The sequence below is a fragment of the Oncorhynchus keta genome, chromosome 22, assembly GCF_023373465.1.
Source record: "Oncorhynchus keta strain PuntledgeMale-10-30-2019 chromosome 22, Oket_V2, whole genome shotgun sequence".
NCBI classification, from domain to species: Eukaryota; Metazoa; Chordata; class Actinopteri; order Salmoniformes; family Salmonidae; genus Oncorhynchus; species Oncorhynchus keta.
Genome location: NC_068442.1, coordinates 15,644,587 through 15,669,481, shown reverse-complemented (window position 1 = coordinate 15,669,481; position 24,895 = coordinate 15,644,587). Strand labels below are relative to the sequence as shown.

The 24,895-nt window shown below is 44.8% G+C and overlaps 1 protein-coding gene across 2 annotated transcripts in view; it reads left to right on the top strand.

Moving 5' to 3' along the window:
- LOC118401108 (protein BANP-like) overlaps window positions 1-24,895 on the top strand; it is a 64,335-nt gene that overhangs the window by 17,389 nt on the left and 22,051 nt on the right. For both annotated transcript variants that reach the window (XM_035798348.2, XM_035798347.2), the window contains exons 4-11: window positions 1,245-1,435; window positions 1,844-1,945; window positions 2,177-2,349; window positions 7,484-7,723; window positions 9,903-10,064; window positions 11,363-11,493; window positions 14,238-14,309; window positions 15,500-15,544. In XM_035798348.2, the coding sequence (XP_035654241.1) occupies window positions 1,245-1,435; window positions 1,844-1,945; window positions 2,177-2,349; window positions 7,484-7,723; window positions 9,903-10,064; window positions 11,363-11,493; window positions 14,238-14,309; window positions 15,500-15,544 (1,116 nt within the window). The remainder of the gene's footprint in view (window positions 1-1,244; window positions 1,436-1,843; window positions 1,946-2,176; window positions 2,350-7,483; window positions 7,724-9,902; window positions 10,065-11,362; window positions 11,494-14,237; window positions 14,310-15,499; window positions 15,545-24,895) is intronic.

The following is a 24,895-nucleotide window of genomic DNA, read 5'->3' as shown; positions in this document are numbered from 1 at the left end:
TTCCACTTCATGATTGTGTCCCACTTGTTGTTGATTCTTCACAAAAAAATACAGTTTTATATCTTTATGTTTGAAGCCTGAAATGTGGCAAAAGGTCGCAAAGTTCAAGGGGGCCGAATACTTTCGCAAGGCACTGTATGTGCTGTGGCCAACTGGGCTGCCTCTTGCACCTTTGCTTGGTACTACCGGGTAAATGTGGCACCTCCCTCTGCAGTTGGGTCAGCAGTCCTGGGCGTCGCCTCCCCTTCCGGGGATGGTGCCGGGACCCCCCTTCCACATTGATGGCCCCTGCGTCTCGGTCCTGCGCTGGGACTTCGCTGCTGGCTGGCCAGGTCCGTCTAGCACCGACTAAATCTGGTACGGGCATACCAAAATATTGGAGTGATCCAATATAGTTAAACATAACCAATGTTCCCCATGTAACCACGGTTATGTGAGCTATATGGATCACTCCAATCCTCTACGGTGCTAGAGGCGCCTCAAATTATGTAGAGAATGTGAGTTGCGGCCATTGGGTCTATATATAGGGGCGGACCCCAGCTGTGACACAGGTGTACACTGGAGTAAATCTGTAAAGCCTCACCTCAGATGTATCCCTCCGCTGCGGAGTGATACCAATATATTGGAGTGATCCATATTTCACATAACCGTGGTTATATTTGTCACCTTCGTTGTGATGCCAGCTGCAGAGAAGTATTTAGGATTACAATATTGTACTGCGGATGCGTTACAGGGGGTGTTGAATGGTAGTGTTCTGTCCTCCCAGGATGTCGGCCTGGGGTAGGATTAGATGGTGTTAAAGTAGTGCAATGGTGGTGTTTTTTTAATGATGGTTAATAGTTGGTTGGGTTATTCTTATTATTTTTTTCCATTTTCCCTTTTATATCACCAAGTATAATAGATTGAACAGTAGGTGGTGGCATGCAGCTTTAACTTTTGTTTGCGGACTGCCATAATACTATAGAAGAAGAACGAAAACCGAAGTTTGTAAGAATAGGTCTACTGTAGTGCTTAGTCTCTAAGCTCATTGTAAAGAAGGGAACTTACTTCATCCACCACACCAATGTGTAACACACACACACACACACACACACACACACACACACACACACACACACACACACACACACACACACACACACACACACACACACACACACACACACACACACACACACACACACACACACACACACACACACACAATCAACTTTCTCTCACTCTTTACCTCTTCTGCTCTCCAGACCTTGTTGTACTCCATCAGCCAAACGATCTGCCAGCGTCTGGACAACATGGAGGCCAAGTTGCAGCTGGTAGAGGTGACGTGCCGGACCCTGGAGAAGAAGCTGGATGCCGTGGTCAACAAGAACCAGGCACCCATCCAGGTCCCTATGGTGGCACTAGGTGCCACCCAGACCTGGAACAAAGTGCGCTGGTGAGTTGAAGTGTGGCCCCGGGTCCATATTCATTAGGGTATATCATAGCAGGCCATTTTGGCACGACAAACAAAAATGAGAGTTTCTTATTTCTTATGTTCAGGTAGTCTTTTCTGTCTCAGTCTGTTTTCTTCTGGTGCCTAATGAATACAACCTGGTTAGGACTGGGGATCATGGTGGGATATAATTCGGGGACTGGTCAGGGTGAGATGAGGACTTGGAGACAAAGGGTTATTATACACTGGAGGATGTTGACACTTGTTGACTTGTACTTTGAGGGGTGAGGGAGTACTCATTCCCTTAAAAGTGAGTGCTTAATTAGAATGCACCTTTTCCCATGAACACAATTTGACACTGGAGCCCGTTGAGGTATTTGACACAGAAGAATTCCCCGTCTACCCCTGCAGTGTTGTTCCGCAGACCAATGTCATAGTGAGCCAAGACCGACCGAAGGGTCAGGAGGAGTCAGTAACTCGAGGGGCAGATTCACTGGAGAACCTCCTTAGCAAGTGAGTGACTGACACTTGTTTTTTTTAGAATCGCATATAGAACAAATACTGTTGTGCATGAAACTGTGATCTAAAGTCTGATCTACACAGAACCGTCGTAACACGGTGGTCCTATGAAACCTGCAGAGTTTAGTGACTCAAACAGAACACGGTGGAACGCATTTTGGCTCAGCCCATGGGTCCCTGTGTTGATACCTCGCTCTAACTAAGCCTCTGTGTTTGTTCCATCAGCACAGTGGGCGGGCGGAGGCAGAACACGTTCCTGGTGAAGGTGCCGGCGCCGGAGGACAGCCAGGAGGAACAGGAGAGCGGTTCAGAGGCCAGCGACTCGGTGTCCAACAGTGGCCAGGCCAACAACTCCCAGAGCACCCAGAATGTCACCCTCATCACCCTCAACTCCGAGGGTACGACCCTGTCGGAGCGTGCATACATGAAACATGCATGCACATATACAAACCTTCACAGAAAACCATAAACATGCACACACAGAGAAACTCAGAAACCACAGATACACACACATGTCCCAAACATGGTTTGAAGTGTACATTGTAAAGAAAAAGCCTCTTGATCTATTCATCCCTGTCACCATTTTGTGAATCGGGCTGAAGTCTTCTTAGTTAGACAGTTACATCAACACATTTGAACTCAAATGCAGCTGGAATTTGATTTGTGGATGTGATATGTTGCCTGGCACTTCTTAACACCCAAATACTACCACCTGTGTTCGTGTATAATGGTGCTGTGTTTACGTTTCAGTCTGTATCATTACCAGCGTAGACATCTGTTGTAGCTAGTGTCTCACACAGACTGTTTTTAAGTCTCCTAGGATGGTCTCACTCTGTCGAGTCAGCGGCTTTCCCAGTGGTCACTGACACGCCTGAGGAGAGGAAATGTTTTTCTGATTGAGCAAAGTCTCTCACTCTGCAGCTCATGCTGTTGTTTGGGCTGTTTTGAGTGGTTTCTGGAAGGTCCTTGGTTAGCTTCAAAGACGTTCCATGCATACATATTCATTTATTTGCAGCTGCAAGTTTCCATGGCGACGTGTCTTTGTCAGTGTTAGCTGGAGGGCACCATGTGGTTTTCAAAGGGTGTGCGTGTGTGTGAGAGCCTTCCACTTTTTTATTTATTTATTTTTATTTGACTAGGCAAGTCAGTTAAGAACAAATTCTCCACACCTCTCAAAAGCTTGGGGTCACTTAAAAATGTCCTTGTTTTTGAAAGAGAAGCAATTTTTCTTGCCCATCAAATTGATCAGAAATACAGTGTAGACATGGTTAATGTTGTAAATGACTATTGTAGCTGGAAATGGCAGATTTTTTTTTTAATGGAATATCTACGTAGGTGTACAGAGGCCCATTATCAGCAACCATCACTGTTCCAATGGCACATTGTGTTAGCAAACCAAGTTTATAACTTGAAAAGGCTAATTGATCATTAGAAAACCCTTTTGAAATGATGTTAGCACAGCTGAAAACAGTCGTGCTGATTTAAAGAAGCAATAAAACGGGCCTTCTTTAGACTAGTTGAGTATCTGGGGCATCTGCATTTGTGGGTTCGATTACTGTCTCAAAATGTCCAGAAACAAAGGCTTTCTTCTGAAACTCGTCAGTCTATTCTTGTTCTGCGAAATGAAGGCTATTCCATGCGAGAATTTACCAAGAAACTGAAGATCTCGTACAACACTGTACTACTCCCTTCACAGAACAGTGCAAACTGGCTCTAACAGAATAGAAAGAGGACTGGGAGGTCCCGTGAAGAGGTGACTCCGGGATGCTGGCCTTCTAGGCAGAGTTGCAAAGAAAAAGCCATCTCTCAGACTGGCCAATAAAAATAAAATATTAAGATGGGCAAACGAACACAGATGCTGGACAGAGGAAGATTGGAAAAAAGTGTTACGGACCGAGAAATCTAAGTTTGAGGTGTTCGGATCACAAAGAAGAACATTCGTGAGACATAGAAAAAATTAAAAGATGCTGGAGGAGTGCTTGACGCCATCTGTCAAGCATGGGGGAGGCAATGTGATGGTCTGGGGATGCTTTGGTGCTGGTAAAGTGGGAGATATGTACAGGGTAAAAGGGATCTTGAAAAAGGAAGGATATCACTCCATTTTGCAATGCCACGCCATACCCTGCATGCCATACCCTGTGGAGGGCGCTTAATTGCAGCCAATTTCCTCCTACAACAGGACAATGACCAAAAGCACAGCTCCAAACTATGCAATAACTATTTAGGGAAGAAGCAGTCAGCTGGTATTCTCTCTAATGGAGTGGCCAGCACAGTTACCGGATTTCAACCCTATTAAGCTGTTGTGGGAGCAGCTGGATCATATGGTATGTAAGAAGTGCCCATAAAGCCAATCCAACAAGTGGGTAGTGCTTCATGAAGCATGGGGTGAAATCTCTTCAGATTACCTCAACAAATTGACAACTAGAATGCCAAAGGTCTGCAAGGCTATAATTGCTACAAATGGGATTCTTTGATGAAAGCAAAGTTTGAAGGATCATTATTATTATTTCAATTAAAAATAATTATTTATAACCTTGTCAACGTCTTGACTATTTCCTATTAATTTTGCATCTCATTCCATGTATGTTTTCATGGAAAACAAGGACATTTCTAAGTGACTCCAAACATTTGAACAGTAGTGTATATACACTGAGAGGTACAAAACATTAAGAACACCTTCCTAATATTGAGTTCCACCCCACATTTATCCCTTATAAAATCCTCAATTCATCGGGGCATGGGACTCTACAAGGTGTCAATAGCATTCCACAGGTTTGTTGGCCCATGTTGACTCCAATGCCTCAACAGTTGTGTCAAGTCGACAGGATGTCCTTTGGGTGGTGGACCATTCTTGATACCCTGATGAAGACAGCTTCTCTGTCAAAACGTTGGACATAAATATTTTTGCATCTGAGCTCCTAGAGTGTGCGGCTCTGCTTTATTTTTTTAAGTGTTCCACTCCGCTAGCCAGCACCTTGCCTAAATAGGTGTGGACCATTCTTGATACACACGGGAAACTATTAAGTGTAAAAAAGCAGTGTTGCAGTTCTTGACACAAACCGTGTGCTTGGCACCTACTACCATACCCTGTTCAAAGGCTCTTAAATCTGGTCTTGCCCATTGGCCCTCTGAATGGCACACCTATACAATCCATGTCTCAATTGTCTCAAAATCCTTCTTTAACCTGTCTCCTCTCCTTCATCTACACTGATTTTTGAAGTGGATTTAATAGACGACATCAACAAGGGATCATGGCGTTCGCCTGGTCGGTCTATGTCATGGAAAGAGCATAATGTTTTTTTTTTTACACTCTGTGTAGATTTTACCTTTAGATAGGTCTAGCTATCCCATAGGAAGTGTGTTGTTCCTTGTTGAACTCTGTAATGCCCCAGGGAGATTCCTATTGTTAGAGAATGTATAATAACCTCTAGACCTGTGTGTTGATGTACTCCTGATGGTCTCCACAAGGCTGTGCTGTGGTATCAGCAGTCGCAGAGATAGTGAAGGTCTAGGCTTATTTTAAATGTATTTTTTTAATATATATTTACGTTTTTTTTTACCAAGTATGTATTTGCTTTGTCATATTTTTGTTAGGGGCGGTTACATGCACATTATTGATGTCAATTTACACTTAATTTATACCTCCATGTATCTATCTGTAGGCTGCCACAAAATACATTCATACAGAGAAAGGATCATATCGATCACACAGGATTGTGTAATAATAAAAGTGGTATGTAAAGCGAAACAAAACATGGTGTAGGCCTTCATGTGAAGTATTTTTGCTCTCTGTGTGTGTTTGCTTATGTGCATGTGTGTTAATGTGTCTATACATATAAATATTCATTAAAACATTAAGCTCAAAAACCTTCACCCATGAAAAGGTGTTAGAGCTATTGCTGCTTCACACAAATATGTCTTATAGACACCGACCTACAAATACACTACGTGACCAAAAGTATGTCTTTTATTTGTATTTATTAAGGATCCCCATTAGCTGCTGCCAAGTCCTTGACGGCAGCTACTCTTCCTGTGGTCCTGCAACATTAAGGCATTTATATACAATTTAAAATATTGCATAACATTTTCCACAACACATTGTGTTCCCTCAGTCCACTACTCTACTACCACGTGTATATAAAAAATGAATGTGTATGTGTGTAGAGTGCGTGTCTTATCATGTGTAAGTGTGTGCTTGTGTCTCTTCACGGTCCTTGCTGTTCCATAAGGTGTCTTTGTACTGCTTGCATCAGTTACCTGATGAGGAATAGAGTTCCATGTGGTCATGTCTCTATGTAGTACTGTGCGTCTTGATTTCGGTAGTGAAGAGATCTTTGGTGGCATGTCTTGTGGGGTATTCGTGCGTGTCCGAGCTGTGTGCTAGTAGCTTAAACAGACAGCTCGGTACATTCAGCTTGTCAACACTTCTTACAAAAACAAGTAGTGATGAAGTCTATCTCTCCTCCACTTTGAGCCATGAGAGATTTACATCCATATTATTAATATTAGCTCTCCGTGTACATTCTAAGGGCCAGCTGTGCTGCCCTGTTTTGAGCCAATTGTAATCTCTCTTTGTGGCACCTGACCATAGGACTGAACATTAGTCCAGGTGCGACAAAACTAGGACCTGCCTTTTTGATAGTATTGTTGAGAAGGCAGAGCAACAGGTTTGCTGTTATGTGGACACCTGCTCGTCCAACATCTCATTCCAAAATCATGGACATTAATATGGAGTTGGTCCCCCCTTTGCTGCTATAACAGCCTCCACTCTTCTGAGAAGGCTTTCCACTAGATGTTGGAACATTTCTGCAGGGACTTGCTTCCATTCAGCCACAAGCATTAGTGAGGTCGGGCACTGATGTTGGGTGAATAGGCTTGGCTTGCAGTCGGCGTTCCAATTCATCCCAAAGGTGTTCGATGGGGTTAAGGTCAGGGCTCTGTGCAGGCCAGTCCAGTTCTTCCACACCGATCTCAACAAACCATATCTGTATGGACCTGGCTTCGTGAAACAGGGAAGGGCCTTCCACAAAGTTGGAAGCACAAAATCGTCTAGAATGTCATTGTATGTTTTAGTGTAAAACGGTCCCAGACCATTATTCCTCCTCCACCAAACTTTACAGTTGGCACTATGCATTGGGGCAGGTGGCGTTCTCCTGGCATCCGCCAAACCCAGATTCATCTGTTGGAATGCAAAATGGTGAAGCGCACTTCAGCACTCGGTGTTCCCGTTCTGGGAGCTTGTGTGGCCTAACACTTTGCGGCTGAGCTGTTGTTGCTCCTAGACAATTCCACGTCAAAATAACAGCACTTATAGTTGACTGGGGCAGCTCTAACAGGGCAGACATTTGATTAACTAATTTGAAGGGCTGTCCACATACTTTTGTTTTATATATTTTTGTGGGTAATACCGAGTAGTTTTGTGGGTTATACCTAGTAGTTTTGGGGGTTATATGCAGAGTAGTTTTGGGGGTTATACCTTTTGTCACTGCACCCACCCACCCACTTAACTCCCCCTTTCACCTCTCTTTATAGACGACTACCCAGCAGGTACGTGGCTTGGCGACGAGAACAATGCAGAGATGCGTGTGCGTTGCCCAGTGTTGCCGGGCGACATGCTCCACCTCAGCACCAACTGCCGCACAGCGGAGAAGATGGCGCTGACACTGCTGGACTACCTTTTCCACCGCGAAGTGCAGGCAATGTCCAACCTGTCAGGACAGGGCAAGCACGGCAAGAAGCAGCTGGACCCGCTCATGATCTACGGCGTACGCTGTGAGTCACGCACACCAACCCACTCACTCACACGCTTGACATGGCACCAGTTGCCAGTGACTATTTGATCAATCTTTCCCCATAGATGTATCATAGGCAGGGCTCAATCCCTTCACCCTCTAGCACTTAGGTTATCCTTTGACCCTGTCATCAACCACTTGTCACAACAGCCACACCCTCAACTCCAAATGCTCCTGTGTTACCTGTTAAGATAGCACTGACCCATGTTGTAGTGTAGCTCCAGTTCCATCCAGTGTGACCTGAATCTCTCTGCATTCCCCAGGCAGGTTAGAACAACACATGCATTCATGCATAACACATTTTACAACATACCAAACTCCAATTGACAAGCACATGTAGGTCGGAGTGTTCACGATGAGGCCATAGCTAATGCGCTGACCCCTTTGATTCCTAATTAAGCTTAAATGGGTAATGAGGGAAGCTGGAGGGGATCCAGGGGAGGGGAGCCAGGGGAGGCTGGCTGTGGTAGAGGAGTATTTATTGGGACTAATCGTGTGTGTGTGTGTGTGTGTGTGTGTGTGTGTGTGTGTGTGTGTGTGTGTGTGTGTGTGTGTGTGTGTGTGTGTGTGTGTGTGTGTGTGTGTGGTGAGGGATTTGGACTCTGTCTCCCCACATCTATTACTGTCTGTTGATCGCAGGAGTGGCGGAGTGTGTTGGTGTGTGCGTCTGTGCCCTTGTGTGATGCAGTTGTTTTGTGTGTGTCTTTGTGTAATTCAGGTGTGTGTTTATGCAGTTCAGGTATGGTGTGTATGTGTACCTGTGTGTGGAGACAGATTTGGGCTGACACGGAGGTATGTCGGGGCTGGAGCAGGGCCAGGTGACTCACTCACAGTAGGCAGGTTTCCATTGTCCCATGTTTATGTCACAAAGAAATCGAAACGGCAGATATAGCAGAAATGTTCTAATGCTCGACAACATTTTGTATCTGTTCGGCAGGTTCATTCTTCTGTCGACAAACTTTCTTTATTGTGATAAACTATGATGGAAACTGTTTTTCTAATAAATGATGATTGCCAAATAATTTTGAACGTACACATGGCACGTAATGTCACCCCGTAACTATAATGCTCCACCCAACATTTCATTTTAAATGCCCAATACCATTTTTCTTACTATAAAAATGTTTACCCATGCCTGAATTGCTTCGCCTTGCTTTTCTGTTTGGCTGGCAAATTTAACCATCCAATTATTTCAGATGTACAGTGCAAGTGTCACCAATACACAGACCGTGGTGATACTTTGGCGCATGAGAATTGTTATAATATGGCAAATATAAATGATTGTGTTCTATCCATGCTGTCTTTCACGGGCTACCTGAGACCTGAAACAGCGAGGTGGAAGGACATACAGGATGTTGCCAATGTATTAATACTCAATTTGCCTAAATGGGTAAACACTTCAACCACTACATTTTTATTCGACACTAGGTTTTTCTACAAAATGTTTTGTTGGTGTGACGTCATTACGTTCAGCTGTTTTTATTGACACAATGGTTAAATGGAAACTCACCCAAGCAGGCAATTGTCGCATCTATTTTAAATGCGACCTTTCTAAATGTCGACCAAAAATCGTTGGACAAGTTCATGGGAACATAGCTACTCCTCTGCCTGCCTGTCCAACTGGGACTGGTGAGAGAGCACCTGCCTTTCGTGCCTGTACACGACTGTCAGGCGTTTTGTGTGTGCTAGAGGCCAACCCCCACACCCCCTTCCCCCTCCTCGTGTCTCAACTCTTCCCCTCGGGTGATAGCAGCCTCGTTAATCGGGGTAGAAAGAAGCTGTCAACTCCTCCGTTTCACCCTCAAACCAGCTGCTAACATAACCCCACCCTCTCACATGTTATATATCCACCGACATGGTCCCCAGGGTCGGAGATTGGGATGATATGAGTACTAGCAGTGGTACCTGACCACCTGTACCTTGACCACCAGATTTAGAATCTAGCTAGAGTTTTCAGTGCTTCTGACATTTTCACAGTTCAGGCAGAGTTGAATTGTTAGTGGGACAAGGTTGTACTGTCCAAACTACACACACAGACTTGGCATGAACCGCTCTCCATCTTAAGCAATTATTATGACCATTTCTACCTTGTCATGGTGAGTTAACTATCTTAAACTGAAGTCATCCTAACATGTGCCCTCGGTCCTTGTTCCCCTCAGGTCACCTGTTCTATAAGTTTGGCATCACTGAGTCGGACTGGTACCGGATCAAGCAGAGCATCGACTCCAAGTGTCGCACGGCATGGAGACGCAAGCAGCGCGGCCAGAGTCTGGCGGTCAAGAGCTTCTCCAGACGTAGCGCCAACACGCCTGGCAGCTCAGGTAGTCATGATACCTGGGGTCATCACACACACATACACACACACACTTTATAGTAAAACTAGTCTTTCCTCTCACTTATGTAAGTGTTGGTGTATAAGGAACCCAGTGAGTAGTGCAGATGCAGAGTGTAGCAGATGGTTATAATCTTCACAACACAACAACGCCTCCTGTCCTCCCCTCCCTGTGATCCATCACCTCTCACCCCTGACCAGAGAGAGTGGGACAGCAGGGGAAACCCAAATATCCTGTGAGCCCACACAAGGGGTGTACAGTTATAGCCTGCTCTTTTCCCAGACCACGCACCCATGCACCCTGCAGAGCACGTTCTCTCACACTCCCCTTAATAAAACTGCTTCGACATTTAAACTAACTTTAAACCGTTATTTATTAATGAATGTAGATAGGGCTAACACCAAAAGTACAGTCTCCGCGCCTCACTGCCAATGGCTGGACTGGGGATTATTTACATACTACAGTTCATGGGTTGTGCCCCAGATGGCACCCTATTCACTATATAGTGCACAACTTTTGATCAAGGCCCATAGAGCTCTGGTCAAATGTAGCACACCATATAGGATTACGGGTGCCATTTGAGAGACACCTGTGGTCATGCTGAAGGTTGGAAGATGGACCTCTTACTGGCAGGAAATACAACATATTGCTATGATATGAGCTGTACCAGTCAGATGTCTGTGCCTCGTGTTTTATATGCCATGATAATATTATTTTGAGAATGAGTCATTTAGGCCTGCTTTGTCCCTTTTATGATCAGTGTGGTGGGATGTAGGCCTACATCAATCTAGCAACAAAAACCCATATTCTCAAAGCGAGCACGCACGCACTAGTGTAAACTAATCACACACACCAAGCACACACACCCCCAATGAGATAATAGATGGAGCTATGGTGGGCTGATGGGGGACGTGGGTGTGATAGTGGTGGGTGTTTAGACTGAGGCCAGAGGGGTTGTGTTTGGCCGCTGGGTCATGAGTCTGTTTGGACTGCTAGCTTGAGAGTCCTTGTTGTGTATTTAGACATGATTGATACAGTATAAACACACACCAGCATCCAGCAGATGGCCTGAGCTGTTGCCAAGTATTCCTCCAGAGGTGAATGGGCTTTTATTTCAGTTTGCTATCACCCCTTTCCACCTAATGTATCTGGGGGAGTCGGTCAATAATCTGGTCCTAGATCTGTGTCTGAGCTGGGTAGCTTCTATCTTCAACCTTACTGTTGTTAACTCTATTGCATTACACTAGTGCCTCATCCTGCTCTGTGCTAATGCCCTTCCTCCCCAGAGGGTGGCGCTGTGGCGGAGGTGGCTCACATGGAGGGGGTGACCCAGCAGACTCTACACTATACCCTGGCCAACCAGGCCGTCCAACAGGTCCAGATCCACCGCATAGGAGAGGACGGACAGGTCCAATTGGTGAGTGTCAGTCTCCTCTCCATCCTGCCCTATAACCCTGATTTATTTAGGTTAATCTCTCTATCGCATCCTCTTTTGCTTCTCTCTCATTCTCTTACCTGCCCTGTTTCTCTCTCTGGCTTAAACCCTGTCTTCTATTTCTCTCGGTTGATCTTTTTCCCCTCTTTTCTTTTGCGCTCCCCATTTCTCTGCCTTTGGTCTCGGTTCTTCTTTTCACAAACCCCTGCGCACACACAACTTAGCATGATGGCTAGGAAAAACTCCCTAGAAAGGCAGGAACCTAGGAAGAAACTTGGCCAGTCCTTTTCTGGCTGTGCCGGGTGGAGATTATAACAGTGCATGGCCAAGATGTTCATAGATGACCAGCAGGGTCAAATAATAATAATCACAGTGGTTGTAGAGGGTGCAACATGTCAGCACTTCAGGAGTAAATTGTAGTTGGCTTTTCATAGCCGATCATTCAGAGTTAGAGACAGCAGGTGCAGTAGAGAGAGAGTCCAAACCAGCAGGTCCGGGACAGGTAGCCGTCCAGTGAACAGGTCAGGGTTCCATAGCCGCAGGCAGAACAGTTGAAACTGGAGCAGTAGCATGACCACGTGGACTGGGGACAGCAAGGAGTCATCAGGCCAGGTAGCCCTGAGGCATGGTCCTGGGGGGGTGTGTGTGTGAGAGAGAGACTTCCCCCAGATATAACAGACTGACCCTATCCCCCCCGACGCATTAACTATTGCAGCATAATTACTGAAGGCTGAGACCGGAGGGGTCAGGAGACACTGGCCCCGTCCAATGATACCCCCGGACAGGACCAAACAGGCAGAATATAACCCCACCCACTTTGCCAAAGTATAGCCCCCACACCACTAGAGGGATATCTTCAACCACCAACCTACCATCCTGAGACAAGGCTGAGTATAGCCCACAAAGATCTCCCCCACGGCACAAACCCGAGGGGGGCTCCAACCCGGACAGGAAGATCACATCAGTGACTCAACCCACTCAAGTGACGCACCCCTCCTAGGGACGGCATGGAAGAGCACCAGTAAGCCAGTGACTCAGCCCCTGTAATAGGGTTAGAGGCAGAGAATCCCAGTGGAGAGAGGGGAGCAAGTCAGGCAGAGACAGCAAGGGAGACAATAGGTATGTACGGCAGGACCAAATCAGAAAGATGGGTAGGAGCAAGCCCACGTAATGCTTTGTAGGTTAGCAGTAAAACATTGAAATCAGCCCTAGCTTTAACAGGAAGCCAGTGTAGAGAGGCTAACACTGAAGTAATATGATCCAATTTTTTGGTCCAAGTCAAGATTCTAGCAGCCGTGTTTAGCACTAACTGAAGTTTATTTAGTGCTTTATCCAGGTAGCCGGAAAGTAGAGCATTGCAGTAGTCTAATCTAGAAGTGACAAAAACATGGATCACTCTGATCACTTCCTGTTGCCTGTGCACCTTCACGGAGTCACAATGTTGCTCTGTTCCAATGTCCACACTATCACTTAGAATGAAGACAGTGCTTTAACCTTTTCAGTGATAATGAAGGAAAGCATCTTAGTAAATGTTATGTCTGCCATTGAAATGTATTGAAACCCAACTAAGGAGTAAGTACTCTACTACTATCAGATCTCACGTCTTCCACCAGGTTGTCCTGTGTTATTGAGGGAAGCATTACCTTGATAGCCTGAGTGACAGTCTGTTTGTGGTTTCATGCCAACTCCGTGTCAGTTATTGCCATGTCAAATTGGGGAAACGTTGTTTATGTTTATAAGCTATTTGAAGAGCAAGACTGTTTTAGCTTGACAATGACAGCAAAATAGTTGGCAAGAGCACAAACAGATCTGGGATCAGGCTAGCAGCTTGACTCTGTTGTATATGTTTAGACTTGAAGAGGCAGAGAGCGTTACGGGAAATGCTGGTCATATTATAATCTATGTCAGGTCAGAGGGTGATGAAGCTGGCCGTGCCCCACGCTGACTAAAATGCTTTCTCAAAAGTCTGTAACCGGTTTCTTAAAAATTGACTAGTTATTTGGGAGAAGTATAGTTGTACACACAACGACAGGCTAAGAACAGGCTAAGAACAGACTATAAAAACTAAATGATCATTATTTGTGAAAAGTATAGTTTTGTGTTCATCTCGGTTGACCCAGAACTACAATCTTGTGTAATTTGGTCAGATGCTAGTATGTCCATGAGAGATCAGTTTTGCATTAATATCCAATGCAATATTATCATGTCGGAAAATGAGAAAAATATGTATTAGTGAGTAGACATGGGTTAAACTATTTGAAATAATTGTAAATACTTATGTGTTTGATTGAGCTTGCCTGGCTTAATGGTCCAATGTAGTAGTCCTAAACTGCAAAACCCACCCATCTGGCACTCCAAGCAGGCTAGAGCAAACGATCAATGTACATTTTGAAAGATTTCAAATAGTATTTGAATCTAGGCCTACCCTCTTGATATTGTACAGAGTATTAGCGGATGCAGCCAAGCCTGAAATTTACAAGTGCTGCTAATGCAGTGGAGGAAATGTAAAGCATAGGATCTGTCAGGCAGCGACTGCAGCAGGGCTCAGACTAGAGGCTGATGGTGGAGGGGTGAGAGTGGATGTATGTGTTAACGGTGCCACACACACATTGTGAGTTCTTGTTCTCTCTCTCTCTCTCTTTCTCGTTCTCTCATATTGTTCTCTCGCTCATCTTGTTCCCTCATATTGTTCTCTCTCTCATCTTGTTCTCTCTCTCCATCATCAGATACCTCAGGGACACCTCCATATTGCCCAGGTCCCACAGGGGGAAGAGGTGCAAATCACACAGGACAGTGAGGTAAGTGTTTCTGTCTGCCCGTCAGCCTGTCTGTCTATCTATCCGGGTATCTCAGTGAGTGACTGAGGGCCACTTAAATAGTCAGTAATGGTAGCCAGTATGAAAGTCATTAGGCAGAGTTCACCGTCAACAGATGTTAAATGTTAACGGTGCTTGTTTATATCTACCGCCTGCCTATGCATGGGTTATTATACTATTTGTTTCCAAATAATACCCAGATGGTCTGTGTCTCTCACTAGACAGCCTCACATGCACACAATGGGTTGGCTCTAAGAGAGTCAGACTCCGAACTACATAGTGTTTGAGAAATGATTACCTGCCTCAGCATTATAGTTAAATATTTGTAATAAGATGTGGGGTAGAGATTTATTTTGAGGCGACACTGCGCGCGGCACACACTTGAGTAGACGTATACATACACACACGTACACATACATGCAACCATTGTGGGTACACACACACACACACACACACACACACACACACACACACACACACACACACACACACACACACACACACACACACACACACACACACACACACACACACACACACACACACACACACACACACACACACACACACACACACACCTGCACTGCAAATAGGGCTGACACATCGTCCAGGTATTCTACGGAGGTTCCTAACCTGTACAACCAAGACACAGGGAGGAAAACAGTTTGAGAGAAACTGAGGAAGACAAGCTCTGAAAGCCTTTCCTGCTCTTTGTGATCGGACGCCAGAAAATACATTTTTTCACTCTATGATTTTGTTTGTTTTGGGAGTTCAAAGCTTAGCAACAAAATCCCACTTTTCCCAACTGTCGCTCAGTGTGCGTTTTCATTAGAAACAGGGGCCTCTTCATCAAAGCCATTGGTTTCAGCATGTTGGAAAAGGAAATAAGGATATTTGGGAGAGATTACCATGCTGCCTGTCCATATGGCAGCTCAGACAGCATTGAATATGAAATAGAATTAGGAGTGAAAACAGCACAAGGAATATAGGCTAAATTGGGCTTGTTTTTCATGTGGTCTTGTTAATGTCATGGCGTCTGTGTGATTTGTTTATGCTGTGTGAGTGAATGATGCTGTGATTGGTATGTTCATTATGCACTATGATTAGTGTGTGTTTACAAAATGTGTGATGCTCTCAGGCTGTCTGAATGATCTCTCTCTTCTCTCTCTCAGGGGAACCTTCAGATCCACCAGGTGCATGTTGGGCAGGATGGTCAGGTAAGTCCCTTCACCCCCTGCAGTAACTTTATCCTCAAGCTTCATTACGGAAAACACTAAAACATTTTGCAACAGAACATGTGAAGTCCAAGTAGCTCCTCCGTTTCAGGCCGTTTCTTCAGTTTGGTGCCTAATGAACAAGACCTATGGAGTTTTAAAGAGGTTCCCACAGATTGTTCATTACTTCTGGGTTACCTCAGTGTGCTGGTCCCCCTCTTTCCTGCAGACCCCTTAAATGCGCACCGAGAGGAGCTAGCTCTCTATCCCTGTCTGGTCTGCCTCTCACTCTGGCTCTCTCTCTCTCTGGCTCTTCCTGTCTCTCGAATGTCTTTCTTTCTAATCTCTTGTTCTCTTGCTCTTTCTCTGTTTTATGTGCCTCTCTCTCACTGTCTGTCTTGCATGCTTTCTCAACTTCCTGTCAGTCTCCCCCCTCCATCTCTCCATCCTTCCCTTCTCTCCTCTCTTTGTGGATAGAGGAGAGGATGGTGTGTTTAGGACAGAGGGCTCTGTTCTTCCTGTTTCTCTGTTCTTTCCTCTGGGATCAAAGGGAGCCTCCTGATCAAAGCATCAGGGCTGTGTGACGATCGCAGATCATACATCACAGATGGGCGCTGTGCAGACCAGGGCATTATTTCATATTCATGATCTCGATCGTCTAGAAGCCTGGCTGTAGAGGAAGTGGCTCGCTCTCTTTCTCACGCTCCTTAGACTGTTTTTCTTTCTGAGGACAGGTGCGTGTGTGCACAGCACCATTTGTGTGACTTTAACTCTTTCTCAGCTTATGAGTTCTGCTCTTACTAAACCCAAGCTATTTTTCAGCCAATTAGCTCATCCCTTATTCCAAGGCGCTGTCATTGTTTGGAGAACAGCTAATGTTAGGCAAGGAACTCCAACAGTCCTGGCTACTCCAAACTCTAGACTTGGTTAGCTAGTCTAGAGTAAATGCCCCTATTGTGTGCCAAAGGTACTTTCCACAATATAATAGTTTATCACTTGTCATTTACTTGAACTCCAGCTGTTCTCTGTATCTCCATAACTCATTGAACTCGGTGATTCTCAAATTAGTATGTGTTGATTGCGAGACTACCTGGCTTAGAGCTAGCCTGGATGCCAGTCTGTTTCTACTCTCTTGTCATGCCAATGTTGTTTGGCTTGACGATGACAATGGAGAAGGCACACACTGAGACTAAGAAACACTCACGTCCTCATTTGAACCGGTCGTTGAGTCCGGTGGGCCTGACAGCAGCATTCCTGTTTCTCTCTTGCATCTTGGCTCCGGTTGCAATTTGGTACTGGTTCTGATTTTGAAGCCAACAAAAGCGAAATAAAAGTTATACAGTAGTGGTACAACTCTATTTCCAATGTTATTTAGCAATATCGTGTTGTTAACTGTCTTTCTGCTTTATTTATTACATATCGCTTGTCAGGTCATGGCTCGTTGCTCATTGTTTTAACTATTAAATGTAAGACTATCAAATGCATCCTGTCTCCCCACACACTGATGACATTGTAAAACACCTTCTGCCATTAACACTAGATCCAGCCACTCCGTGTAAACACACTGTGTAGTGCATTGAAGAGCAGAGTGTGTCTTAGATCACGGAGCCTCTCACGGTGCCAGAGTGTAGCTAACTAGGTCTGTTTCTCAAATGTCACCCTATCCCCTATAATATAGTGCACTACTTTTGACTAGATAGGGAATAGGGTGCCATTTGGGACGTATCCTGGCTGTGTATAGGTACTTAACGAGGCAGGGTCCTATCCCCCTGGCAGAGCATGGAAGCCTTGTCCAATAAAGACCCTCTTTTCTTTCCCCCCTTAATTTTATTTGTAGTTTGCACCTCTGTCACGCCATTGTTTTGAACTTTCTCAAGCTGCCCTCTGTTGGTGGCGCCATAGTGGTGCCTTAAAGTGTTGACAAGCCAAATATTTAGTAGGAAACAACTTTGCCAGCATTATCATCTTGTCAAATTTACTTTTGACAGATGGCAATGTTGCCATTAACTAGCAAAGTTTGTCAGAAATACTGTAGCTAGCAATACTAATGTTAGCTAACTAAAACAGGCCTACCCCCAATCTTAGCTAGCTAGCGAACGTTATACTGCATCTAAAGTCAATCTGGTGACATCAAAAGGTTTTTCTACTAATTATTGCCTCATTTTGAATGTCATTGTATTTGTAAAACACTGTAATGAACTTTTGATGGAATCTTCATCGGTGCCCATTGACGATGCATTGAGTAGAATGTTCAGTCGGGAATCAGTCCAAAACTAACGTTCAAAACAATATTGTGACAAAACTTGCAATCCATGAATAGCTAGTATTTTTTTATTGTATCTGTAAAATGATATGAGGCCCGCGCCAAAACAAACACAATAACTTATTCTTCTAGCCTTGTGTTCCAGGTCTGGCTTTTCACACACCCACACACATATAGACATAGACACAGGCACATGGCACACACGCACATGCACAAACAGTGACTCAATGGCATCTTCCCTCCTTGCTAGTGTGTTTTCCCAGGGAGTGAGACAAGAATAGCACTAGCTGACTCTGTCAGTATTGTTCATATGAGAGCGTGGTGTGTTTGTGTAATTGCTCTGAACATGGATGCAACCCAGATAAAATAAAAGGAAGGACACAGACATTCTCTCTCACACACACACATACACACACACACATGGAATAAAAAGGCACATAAGAATGGCGCGTGAGTCACTTCTGACTTATGAGTCACATCAAATCAAAGTTTATTGGTTGCTTACACAGTTTTGCAGATGTTATCGCAGGTGCAAAAAAAATCTTATGTTTCTAGCGCCAACAGTGCAGCAATATCTACCCATAACAATACACACCAGTGGAGGCTCCTCAGAGGAGGAAGGAGAGGTCCATCCTCTCCATTTTTATTATTTATTTTATAGTGGAACATTAGTTACCCTTTTTAGATAAAACTATACTAAATATATTCATGTCACCAAATAATTTCTCAAAACACACTGTTTTATAATGAAGGTCTACAGTAGCCTCAGCAGCACTTTCTGGTGTAGCACCATGGTGTAGCCGGAGGACAGCTAGTTTCCATCCTCCTCTGGGTACATTGACTTCAATTCAAAACCTAGGGGGCTCATGATTCTCACCCCCTTCTGTAGATTACACAGTAATTATAACTTCCTAAGGACGTCCAACAACCTGTCAGAGCTCTTGCAGCATAGGCCTCCCGAATGGGGCAGCGGTCTATGGCATTGCAATGCTAGAGGCATCAGTACAGACCCTGGTTCGTTCCCAGGCTGTGTCACAACCGGCCGTGATCGGTAGTCCGTGATCGGTAGTGGCGCACAACTGGCCCAGCGTCATCCGGGTTAGTGGAGGATTTTTCCCGGGGGGGTAGGCCGTCATTGTAAATAAGAATTTGTTCTGAACTTACTTGCCTAATTAAATAAAAAAAAACGAATGAACTGGCATGTTGTCCACCCAATCAAAGGATCAGAGAATTAATCTAGTACTGAAAGCCTAAGCTACAGCTAGCTAGCAGTGCATAAAAGTATGGTGAGTTGTTGACTCAAAGCGAGAGAAAGACAATAGTTGAACAGTTTTGAACAAATGTATTTCTTCAAAAATGAAGAGAGAGAGCTAGCTATATAAAAAAATATATATATATTTTTTTCACTTTCACTTTCACTTCATTTTGCTAGCGAATGCAGCTAGCTAGTTTAACATACTCAAACACCCAGCTCAAACAGAGAGGGATGCTGTGTTAGCTAGTTAGCTATGGCAATCCAACACTGGAGCTCTTCCAAGTCAAGGTAAGTTTTCGTTTTGATTAATTCATTGTAACCTGTGCCCGCTGAACTGCGTACTGACTGTACACTGTACTGCATGATTGTTTGCGTGTGAGTAGGGGTGTATTCATTCTGCAGATTCTGTTGACGAATGATTCTTAAACGGAAGCAAACAGGAGGAAATGGGATAAATATACCTGCATTTCGCTAATAGAAACTCTTGTTTGCAACTGTTAGACTGGTGATTAAAACTTAGATCAGATAGATGCAGGCAAGAGTGTGCAAGGCGGTAATCAATGTCACGGTCTCTCACTTTGATTACTCAAATTTCTCAAGACCTGTGCACCTACATTGTAAACTTTAATGTACAGGCTAGGTTGTAGTGAAAATGTGACTGTCATCTAGTAGCCTAAACCTATCGATGTTACTTTGAGCTGGGTGAATGGAATATGCTGTAATAGAAATCAGGCTATGTTCATAAAATATTGTCCTCCCTCATCTTAAACGGCACTGACCGCCTCTGACACACACATAATCTAAAAGTCATAACATGACAAGAAATGAAGACCTATCAGAACAGAATATATGCATGTGAATGGTGTATGGACAGTTTAAGTTAAGACACTTATAAGTGAAGTCAGATTTATCCAAATAACTCTACTTGATTGCATTCCGGATTGTGTTCTGTTCATTGGGCACTGGTAATGCTCGAACATGGTGAGGTCATAGCATACATTGTCAAAAGACCATAGAGAAATGTGGTTGTTCATTTGCAGCATATCCATCTGGGCCTGTGAATGAATCTGCTACAATCTACAAGGCCAGTTTCCGAGTAGGCAGGCTACAGCTACACTTAGTCTCTGTGATGTCATTGTTCTTCCAGTGCAGTGGGATACTGCTCACTCAGGCTATGTTAGCGTAACTTATAGCACACTGTTGGAAGACTTCCACATCTCCACCCTCCCTCCTCTGCTCTCTTATCTGGGCCGCTCCTCCCTCCCTTTCTCCATCCCTCTCCTTCTGCTATAGATAGACTGGCCCTGTCAGGCAGAAGCTGGGTGCTTCCCTCTGCACCTCTCACTTCCTCTCCTCACAGCTGCTGACCGCTGCCCTATGAGGTGCGGCGGGGATGCTATGTTTCATGTGGTGACTGATGTTTCTGTGGTGGTGGGATCCACAGTGGTCGTTTGGGGGATTGTGGCTTGTGTAAGGGGCGTGTATTCATGGTCCAGACACAACAGTTGTAGTATAGACCTGAGTAATTACAGTGGTGTGTAACATACTGGGGATTGGGACTTCCTATCACAGGTCTAGTTAATGGGTGAGGGTCTACAGTCTGCTCTGAGTTTAGAGGGGAAGACTAAGAGAGAGGGGTTTGGCCAAAACTAGACAGACGGAGACTGGCCCCCATCTTGCCCTCTACGCCCTCGCGACTTTACTGTGACTGTCATAGTTTCTGGACATTTCCTGCCTACTAAGAGACCTCAGCACGGTATATCACTTACCCTGTGTGTGTGTGTGCGCCTATAGGTTTGTGTGCTCGAATGTGTGTCCATCCCTCATAGCCAGCTTCCTGCCAGTCTATGGCTGTTGTCCTGGCAGGGCTGGATTATGGATTCAAGCAGTCCGATAACTTATTCATGATGCTTGAAGAGCAGGCTGGCCTGTGAAACCATAAAGAAATACTCTTCTGCAGCACTCCCCCTCAGCCCTCCTGAAGCCTCTCATCTGCTGCCCTCTGTCCTCTCTGCTCTGATCTAACCATACCCTGATGGACACTGAATGTGTGAGAGAGGGGGCTCTGTCACATACACACACACACGCACGCACACGCACACACACACGCACACTAGACACCCTTACCTGTCACCACCGGGAGCTGAACCAGATCTCGCTCCTGGAGATAACCATAGACGTCACCCTCTAAATTTACTGGCACCTTCTTCCAAGTCTGTGTCATTCACTGAGGCTGTACCAGAACATTCTGAATCCATGGGGGTCAGTGAGTCCTCCCTCCCTCACTCCCCCCATGCAACCTCCTGTAGAGCCTCGGACCAGGCCACCTCCTGTCAGACAGATGTTGCGTAAAACACCTGGAACATCCTGAGGTTCTGCTGTTGTGGAACAGCAGTGGGAACCGGGTCAGGGATCAGTGGTCCTGGCCGGATGGCTCAGTGTGTCCTGGTGTCTGTCCAGAACCCCAATCCCCTCTCACTTCCCCAGGCCCATCTGTCTGTCAGGGGCTGTATACTGTACACCAGAGGGAGAGAGAGACAGGGAAAGCGGGAGCGATAAGTGGATGGGGGGGGATAGGTAGTGGGAGATGAGATACAGGGGAAGCAGCACCATATCGTTGCAGGGCTGTTTGGAACTCAGCTCCCTCTGCTTCTAATCTGTTGCTTCCCTCTGGGGCTCTGCGCTGGACTCTGGCTGGACTGAATTTAGCTCATGGCCCAGAGAACACAAGAAAAGCACCAGGAGATAGATGGCTGCACTCAAACTAGTGAATGCCATTTGGCAGTTTGTGTGTGTGTGCGTGTGCACTTTTAGAGTTCACAAGCACGTGTGTAGGAGTTTGTGCTTGTTTGTTGGGTGTGGTGTGTGTGTTTCTAATAGCAGGTTGACATCAGTTCCTCTCACAGACGGCTGCAGTGAGTTTGCTACAAATTAGGCCTAGGTGTGGACCTTCAATCACCATGTCTCCACTGTCACTAATGTTTGACACAGAGCAGATGTTGAGGAGGTCCACAGGGTTAAGCACACAGACTTAGAACATAAGACACTCCGGATCGAACCGCTGGACCACAGCCCGAATTGACATTTAATAGTCCTATTTCTCTCTGTCCAAGAATGTTGTTGATAATATCATGGGAAAGCTTGTTGAGCATTTTGGGATCCACAATGCAGGAGGGAAAGAAAGGGGGGAGACCGAGTGGGAAGAGAGACAGTTGAAGTAAATGGCTCCCCCCGTAAATAATGTCCATGGAGGGGAGGGGGAAGAGGGAATTGGATAATTGGAAACTTGAGTGATATACTTACAGAGATACATTAAACATGGGACATAAAACATGCATGTTAGCAGTGTAGGATTTAAAGCTGGTACCTTAACAGAGGATCCCATTTCAAAGGAACTGTTTTTAGGGAGCCTGCACCATCTCATATAGACCTATGGCATTATGGGAGGAAGATAAGGGGCTTTCCCTCAGATCACAGATCATTCTGTAGATCTCCAAGATCATAGATGGAGGTCACAGATCGCATGCCAAAATGTCTGCCTAGTTGGTCTTTGCTTTGCTGTGTAAGTGTTGGTGCACATATCTTTGTTTGATGTTTGTGTATGTGTTTTTCAGTGCAAGTCTATGTGGGGAGAGTCATCTGTGTGTGTTTGTACTGGGCATAGCTGAGAAGTACTCGATGTCCCTGGTAGTGTGTTAACAAGAACCAGATTTCTCTGGTAGCAACTTCACTGTGCCTGGAGCACCACCACCACACCCAACCTACAGACTCCTGCTGGGTTTTAGCCCACAGCCACCCCACGAAGATGCAGGGCTTAGTGTCTCAAATGACACCCTATTCCCCATTTAGGGGTTAATCATAACTACTACCTAGTGTGTTTTCACACATAGTTCTGAGCTATAGTTTGAATCAGAGTTTATTTGTTAGATTGTATTTAAAAAAAATTCCCATTTTGCTTTTATATTGTCAAACCACTACAATTCCTAAGCAAAACCACTTATCCATTCAAGTAATTTGTTAATTGGACACAAATGCTCACCTTAAATCCATCTATGATTATCATGAAGCATCACTTGTGTCCAAATCTTCATATTACTTTTGCTTTTGTCTTCCAACAACATGAAGGGAGGAATTTGCAATAGCCGCTCTAACTTCAACTTGAATAGGTTATATTCAGTAGCCTATAGCCCGTCTCCCCTAACCTGCATCGGATACACTCATCAATGCACTGCTACTCACAGAATGTCTGAGATATCAAGTTATGATGCTGCATGCATTTTATCAAATGCTTGCAGTCAAACAACTAGTAATACTGGTTATTTTCCTGTTTTTGGTCTGGACTGCATTCTCACCTGCCGCTGAATCGGACCCTTTCTGAGCAAACCACAGTGCTTTGTTTAGTGCGGTGCGTTGTTTAGGAACCAAATTAAAGGGGTAAACGCACCAGAGTTGTGAAAAAACGCTACAAACCAATTAAGTGTGAAGGGCCACGAAGTCACATTTTCCCCGGTGTGTCGTTTACATCAATGCATGACTAAGGGAAAATTCCTCTTCCTTTTGAAGTTGTCTGTAGGCGAGCAGTGATGGCTTCGACAAAAATCTGTTGTTTACTTTTGTCACAGCCAGGAGGTAACCCCCCAAATGATGTTAACAAAGCTGCACTGCAAGCCGTAACTTCCTAAGTGTCGATACTTGAGAAGAACCTGTCCATGTTTTCTTTTCTGCAAGAACGTTATTTCTTGCAGTAATATCTGAATATGCTCTCATAGTTCCATCAAGCCACTGGTGAGTTTTGCAGCTTGTAATCAATCTGCATCTGAGTGCCCAACAGAAAAGGACAATACTACTTTATTGTCCATGTTACAGCAAACAGACTGATGTGGGTGTGAGAATACATAAGGAAATAGTTCCAGTTTTGCGTAACAATATTCCAGTGACTATTACAGAGGTATGCATGCAAATAAACAATAAAAAAGGAACCAAACTTAGTTTGAAGTGTTTTTGAGGACGTTTCAACTTGCAAGGCTGCTTTGCTAACATCGGTACCATGAATTACATGCATTTGTTTCCTGATGATTCTAATCATGCTAACCCCTGGCTGTGACAAAGGTTAACAACCGTTTATTGTGAATACGGTCACTACGGGCCTACAGACACAACTCAAGGTTGTGTGTGTAGGCCAAAGAGGAATTTGACCCCAAAATCTATTTTGAATGTGCTATCCCTTTTAAGAATACACAGCCAATAAACACACATGTTCCATCCCATCCCGCTTTGATGACACAAGCAAGCAAAGATGATGAAGGGGATCCCTTTAAAAGGGTCCATCTTTTGTTTTCTTTTTCTGATGAAGACTGCTCATATAAACAGCAGTAAAAACACTGAATGATGCCTCTATATCAGGATAAAGAGGCTTTTATTTACGTCTGTAAATAAGCCAGTGATGTTCTTTCATGTAAGACAGTTGTTTCGTGCGCCATGTGGGCGGCATGTGAAAGCACGGAGGCGAGGGTGCGGCCGCTCCCTCCCAGGCTCCCTCAGAGCGGTGTTGCCAGAGGTTACCGGGAGGTCAGAACGTTTTTGTTGTTGTCTTACAGCATATATATCATGTCCATCTAAACAAACAAGCTAATTAGAATCATGATAAAGTGATCATTGTAAATAATTATTTTAAAGGCTCTCGTAAAAATGCATTTGTCAATCAGCTAGGCGAAGCTCGATTTTTGAGCCAGAGAACAGACACAAGTGTATATAGTACACTGGGGGCCTGCCTCGTTAAAAGAAAAAGGCCCTGCTAAATTACAGAAGTTATTTCAGTCATCGCAGAGGCCGACCG